General features: G+C 42.3%; 1 protein-coding gene across 1 annotated transcript in view; it reads left to right on the top strand.

The window, feature by feature from the left end:
- The window catches only part of GPHN (gephyrin), a gene marked incomplete at its 5' end in the record, with an annotated part of 109,967 nt that overhangs the window by 48,406 nt on the left and 54,508 nt on the right, over positions 1-7,053 (top strand). Inside the window, one exon of the mRNA XM_008576317.1 lies at positions 6,712-6,833. Coding sequence (XP_008574539.1) covers positions 6,712-6,833 — 122 coding nt within the window. The remainder of the gene's footprint in view (positions 1-6,711; positions 6,834-7,053) is intronic.

Raw genomic sequence — 7,053 nt, 5'->3', positions numbered from 1 at the left:
AGGAGACGTGTTAAGTGTGGTTGGGCCCCGAAACTCCCTCAAGACCGAAAAGGTGGCTCCTGTGTCTAGGAGGAAGGAAATGGGCCAGCCATCCACAATAATAGTTACCCTGGGCTTGCTCTTTGTGATGGTCATGGTCAGGAAGAACCCAGGACCCCGTCAGTCCTCTTCCTCTTCAGCCAGTCCCACCAGGGGTGTTTGAGGTGCCCGGGATGGCTGGGGCTTGTTAGGCCAATCTCCCCTTCGGGTGAGTGGGCAGTCCGAGCCCCAATGTCCCATTTTTTGGCACTTAGGGCACAGCTTGGTGGGTGTTCTGGGCGAGGGTCAGTCCTGTGACCAATGGCCCTCTTTGCCACATTTAAAGCAAGCCCCGGGGGGAGTATTGAAGGCAGAGGGCCTGGAAGGGCGTCTGGAAGGCTGTGTAATTATTTGGGTCAGCATTTGGAGGTTGGCCAAATCAGCCTTTTGTTTGTGCCGTTCCTTTTCCCGTTCCTTTTCCTCTTCTCTATTATGAAAGACCTTGAAGGCCACCGATAAGATTTCAGTCTGGGGAGTAGCGGGGCCCTGCTCTAGTGTTTTTAATTTAGCCTTAATGTCGGGGTAGGATTGGGCCTAAAAGTATGTCATAAGGACATGGTGTCCCTCTTCTGATGAGGGATCTAGGTTGGTGTATTGTTGGAAGGCCTGAGTTAGTCGATTGAGGAACTCAGATGGAGTTTCTTCCTTTTTTTGGGGAACATCTTGGACCCTTTGGAAATTAACAACTTTGCGGGCAGCCTTTTTAAGACCGGCCAGGAGGCAGGAACTAAAGTGATCCCTGGCTTGGATTCCCTGTGGCGTGTTGTAATCCCACTGTGGATCATGTTCGGGGACTGCCTGGGGGCCAATGGGGAGAGCAGGGTTTGTGCGGTGAATTTCATCTGCATAGCTCCGAGCTGCGCCCCAGACACGGTTGCGTTTCTCGGGAAGGAGGGTGTTGGCCAGGAGCATATAGATGTCATGATGTGTGAAACTGTATGCCTGAAGGACCCATTGGAATTCTTTAATGTAGGTAGAGGGGTCGGTGGTGAAGGACCCTAACCTCTTTTCCAGCTGGGCGAGATCAGCTAATGCAAAGGGAACGTGTACCCTAACAACCCCTTCAGCTCCAGCCACCTCACGGAGAGGAGCCATGGTGGAGGAAGGGAGGAGTCCTCGGGAATGAGTTACAGGGGGGCTAAAGGAAGGCGCCAGAGCAGGTGAAATAGGAGTCTGCAGGGAATAAGATGGCAGCAAGGTGGGGCTAGAAAATGGCGGGGCAAAAGATGGCAGCAGAGGAAGTGATGGGGTGAGAGATGGCGGCGGAGTCGCTTGTGGGGGTTGAGGGACAGAAAATGGCGGTGAGGCGGGGCTGGAAGAAACAGGGGAGGAGGAGGCAGGAGGGAGAACAGGCTGGCTAGGTGAAGCAGAAGATGGCAGCGGAGTTAACTGAGGGGATTGGGGAGCAGAGGGAGTTACAGGAGGAGGAGACCTGTATGGAGTGGGTTCGTCCGCAGGGTCAAAATTATCAGAAGTAGGGGGTAGTGGAGGCGGTGATGATGGAGGGGGTTTGGAAGCAAGGAGAACCTGGGAAGGAGAACAGGTGAGACAGTAAGAGGGATTTTGAGCAAGTAGGCGGAAAGCCTCAACGTAGGGAATCTCTTTCCATTTTTTCAGGCGCTGGCAATAATTAAAGAGATCCTGGAGAATATCGGGATTGAGTGTGCCCTCAGGGGGCCACTTATATTGGTTATCTAGAGGATAATAAGGCCAATCTTGTGTGTAAAATTTGGTTAGGAGTTTGGGTTTAATGTCAGGCTTGAGGGATAAAGTGGTGAGGTTGTTTAAGAGACATTGTAAGGGTGAACCGCCCCAAAGTGAGGAGTCAGAAGCTCCCATTCTGAAAAAAAAAGGGTTTAGAGGAGAGAAGTCAGAGGAGGATTAAAGATGAGTCCTTTGGCTGAATGAGAAAGACGGGACTCAGAGGGTGTCCCCAATGAGTCGCACCGATCTCAAGGGAGAGATTCAATTATGAACCCGGAGAGAAGGGGGTGTAGGTCGTCACCTAGACCCTCACTTCCCTTAGGCGAATTTGCCCGGAGCCAGAAGGAACCTAGCATGCTAGGGTTTTGACGGACGGCAGAGGTCCAGGACCCGGTAGGAGGAAGGTTAAAAGGAGTGAGAGAAAGAGAGAGGAATGGGGGCTTAGCCTCCGGGGCCGGGGGAATGTGATTAGGGTGAAGGTTTAAATAATCTACAAGCCTGACAAAAGGAAAAAGGGGGCTTACCTAACGGGTGAGCCGGTGGTGGGTGAAGGAAGCCAGCACCAGAGAAAATAGACGAGGGCGGACTGTCAGTCCGGGGGGGTCGCGGAGGAGTCCGAGGAAGGAGTCCCCTGGCGCGGGGTGAACTCCTTCCCGGGTTTTGGCACCAATGAAAGGGCGCATGGATGAAGGAGGCACGAGAGACCCGGGCTGACAGTTCACCAGAGAAGTTCCACTTTATTCAAGGACCGCACGTATATTTATAGGGAGATGCGTTCCAGGTTTGGATAGGGGGTGGACAGGGCGGTAGCTGATTGGACGGGGTTGGGCAGGAGGTGGGCCTTGACCTGTGACTGGTTGAGGTTTTGTCGCTGGCGGGCTTTCACTGCGGAGAAGAACCCGGAAGGGCACCATATTGCCATGGAGTGCCTTCCCCCTCCCCCGCTTGAGTGCCCACGGTATCCCTACAAAGACCACCTGGAAAACCTGTCAATTATGCAAAGCAGGATATATTAAAATTTCTGAGCAAAGGACAGCATCACCTTGACAGCATAGGGAAGGAAAAACTAATTTTTCCTCTGTCCTTCTGAATTCTTAGCTGGCACCCTTTTAACAAAAGACAAATTAATAAGAAAAAACAAACATAAGTTTATTAACATGTATACCTCATGTATACGTGATAAATACCCAAGAAAAAATGAGTAACTCTCAGAGAGGGGCTTACTAGTATGGCTTATATAGCATCTTCGACAAAAAGCAAATTCTTAAAGAAATGACAAGACAAGAGAAAAGGACCTTGAGTCTCTAGGGGTGGCAATGTGTGGGAAAGCAAATATATGGGAAGCTAATAAAGTTTGTTATGTGGATTCCTCTGATGCCATCTCCAGGCTGATAAGGTTCTAAAATTTTGTCCTTCCTTGAGAGAGGGGAGGAGAAACACCTTTATAAATTTATGTTCTGCTTTTAGGCAAATAGTGGGAAAGCATAGAGCTTTTCTTGTATATGTTTCTTCTTAATTGTCCTCAGCTCAAAATAATGTTTATGCCAATGTGGCTTATTCTGGGGTGGCATATTCTGCTATCGAGTCTGAGAAGTGTCTCAAAAGGGGAAAGTTACAGAAAGGTGTTTACAGGATTTTGAGGACTGGGTTTGGTCATGGGGTGGTTTTAAGGTAGTAGTAAGCAAGGTCCAGGCAGAGACTGGTTAGAATTTGTAAAATACAATCAGCCTTATCTTTGGAGCACATGAGTCCATGTAAGAGTTATTGTTAAATCAGTTTGTCCATGGTCTTATTGAAAGAAAGTGAGCTGAGATACCGGGCACTGTTCAAGCTTTATTAAAGAAAGAAATCTACTGGGCTGTGCTCAGAGTGGCACAGGGCCCATGGCTGCCCAGAAAATGGCGACAGCCCTAATAATGGGTTTGTGAGAGTTTATATCTGCTTTTGGGCATGAAATGTACGGGGGGAGGGACCATTAGGTTGATGTAACTGGGTGGAGAACTACGCCTATGCAGAAGCCAGAGAGTTGTTTTTAAGTCAGGAGGCTTCTTGTAAAGGGAAGTGGGAGGGGAGGAGAGGAGGTGGGTGGGGCCATTTCCTACTTGGGCTCGTCTAAAGTGGCGCTGGTTATGTTGCAGATCTATTACTAATCTTGGAGTATATAGATCTGAATGAGCTTCTGTTAAAAACAATTTGACTTAGGATAGTTCAGATTACATGTTGTAGTTTGGAACAGTTTATCTGTTATGCAAGTAATAGTACAATTTTGCAAGTAGATGTTTCTGTTTTATTTCTCAGAAGGAAAAAGTTTGTAGGCAAAACAGCCAATTATAAGGCTTTTGCAGAAATTCACACATAATGAAATAAATGGTAACAGAGTGAGTGAAAATGTAGCGTTGGGGAGGAGATGGATTAGAATATTCTTAATGATTGAGGCCTTTGGGAAGAGACCAGACTACAAAGGGGAAAAAAGAATCAAAAGTTAAATGTTTGAAAGCTAAGAAGATAGTGGCACCACTAATAATACCAAAAACAGGAAATTGAAATTTGGTATGTGGTAAATGGGAAAGTTAACAAGGTATGGAGATTATGGGTTATGTTTTGTTTTACTTCGTATTTTTTTTTCTTTTGTATTTTAACTGTAATAAGTTTTAGACATCATTCCTGAGGTGACTGGAAGTATGCGATAACAGAAAATAATATTCAGTTTTAGAGGGAAAAATTATGAATTTATTCTAGTGTATTCAGCCTTGGAATCTTCCATTTAATTCTGTATGTTTTCTTTGAAAATACTTAAGATGCTCTGTAAATCCCACACCCTCATTTAACTTGCTATTATTTCACTATGTCAATTTTACAGACAAATAACTAGTTCTCTAATGATCTCTATTTGTTCTGTTATTTCTGGAACTGTTTGCAGCAAAATAACAAAGAGGAACATGAATAGCAAAGAAAACACCCTAATAACAGGGGAATCTTACTTAGTTGGTGGTCAGTACCTTGCTGTGAAAAAAAAAAAAAAAAATTATATAACCACACAGTTTTCTTTCTGAAGCAACTTGTCTGATTAATGGAGTTAAAGAGCTGCAAGCACCTTGCTGGGAAAAAAAAAAAAAAAAATTATATAACCACACAGTTTTCTTTCTGAAGCAACTTGTCTGATTAATGGAGTTAAAGAGCTGCAAGCCTTGGCCTTTATAAAATTATAATGACTTCAATAACTGTGTGTTAAGATCAGAAAAATAATCTACATTAGCATTGCAACAGCAATTTTCTAAGCACTGCTAGTGACTAAGAATGAAAGTGGGTTGGAATGTCACATGGCATCTGATTAAGTTAAATTTGCAGTATTTGAAGGGAAGATTCCCAGGTGACACTGAATAGGATGGTCATGTTTTTCTCCAGCCTATTGTAAGGGGACAGTTGGTTGCAAAGCCACTACATTTCTAACATGAAGCCAAAAGTCTGGCCATATAGTATTACTAATGAGTCAGAAGGAAGATTAAAGGGTCTTGTGGTTTGGGAGAACTGAGAAATGAAGCCCTGGATATTGGTGATATTAATAGCCTAAGCATCTGAAATGTGCAGAATTATCTTTGACCTCCTAAAGTAATATTCCAGATCTCTCTTCAAAGAAATGTGGTTTTTTTACTTTATAATATTTCTGAAATCAAAGTATCTTAAAACTGATGTATAAATTAAAGTTGTATCTTATGTATATCTGTGTTAAGGATCTCCTACTTTTAAGTAGTTCATAACCTAATAGTCTGTATTCACATTATAAACTAATTCCATCTGTACTAGCATCTAAGCTGAAATCAAAGTATCTTAAAACTGATGTATAAATTAAAGTTGTATCTTATGTATATCTGTGTTAAGGATCTCCTACTTTTAAGTAGTTCATAACCTAATAGTCTGTATTCACATTATAAACTAATTCCATCTGTACTAGCATCTAAGCGTAAGAATATGAAAATAATTGAGAGAAAAGTAGGTGTTTTTTCAACATCACACTTCATTTAAAAAGGAAAGAGAATCACATTTATTGTATATCCATCTACATAAACTGAGCATTCATTACCCCAGTCCTAACAACTACTTTGTAAGGTAGTTATTATTACTATATTTTATAAGGGAAAAAACTAAGACAGAGTTTGGGTAACTTGAATTTGAACCCTGTCTGAATCCTGTCTGAATCTGACTCTTTATATTATACGCTCTGACTGCCTCATTGGAACACGTTAAAATAGAATGTTTCTTCTAATTTTTTCCATAGATATAATAATAGTAGATATTAAATCTCTGAAGGTCAATTCAATTCAGAGTAATAGAATTGTGGGTATGTGTAGCTAAGTTTTACTTGTTTAAGGTTTGCTAGTATGAGAGATAAAATATATCTTCCTCTCCTTCAGATAAGTTCAACTTCTTCTGTTGATCCTACTTCAGAAAAGAAATCGAAAATCTTGAAAGAAAAGATAAACAATTGGTCTCTTCAGACTTGAGAATATCATGTCAAGCAGGCTCTATCTCAGTGTTCCCAGTGAAAGACAAACTGGAAAATGCATAATATTGGCAGGAAAAAAGATACTAATCGTTTTATTCAGTTTAGGTCAGTAACTAATTACTGGGAAAGCCCAGTATCTGCAGAGCATTATTGTCAAATTGGAGCCAAAGCTGGTATGATATCTGGCCTGCTGTTTAATCACCATTGGAATTTCTGCATGTTTTTTGACTTGTATAGGAACATTTCTCATCCTCCTACACTTTTTTTTTTCAAAGATATTTTGAACATATACCTTCTACATGCTAGATACTGTTGTAGGAGCTAGATATGCTAAACTCTGTTTAGTAGAGCTATTTTTTTTTTCCATTATCAATAGGCAACATTATCCTAAAAGAATAATTTGTGGTGGTTTTTTGGCTTTGTAGCTGCTAAATCCCGAAGATGACCTCTTACCAGGAAAGATTCGAGATAGCAATCGTTCAACCCTTCTAGCAACAATTCAGGAACATGGTTACCCCACAATCAACTTGGGAATTGTGGGAGACAAGTAGGTATTGGATTTTATTTTGAAAAGTTGCTTTTGTACAAATAGGAATTTTTTGTTTTCTTTTCAGGGTTTTTTTTGGTTTGTTTTTTGGTGGCTAGTCAGTAAGGAGATCCAAACCCTTGACCTTGGCATTATCAGGACCATGCTCCAACCAAGTGAGCCATCCCCAAATAGGAATTTTTTGTTTTCTTTTCAGGGTTTTTTTTGGTTTGTTTTTTGG

This window comes from Galeopterus variegatus, unplaced genomic scaffold (assembly GCF_000696425.1).
Source record: "Galeopterus variegatus unplaced genomic scaffold, G_variegatus-3.0.2 Scaffold1325, whole genome shotgun sequence".
In the NCBI taxonomy this organism is placed as follows: domain Eukaryota; kingdom Metazoa; phylum Chordata; class Mammalia; order Dermoptera; family Cynocephalidae; genus Galeopterus; species Galeopterus variegatus.
The sequence above is the reverse complement of the archived record's forward strand: the minus strand, read 5'-3'. Positions and strand labels throughout refer to the sequence as shown.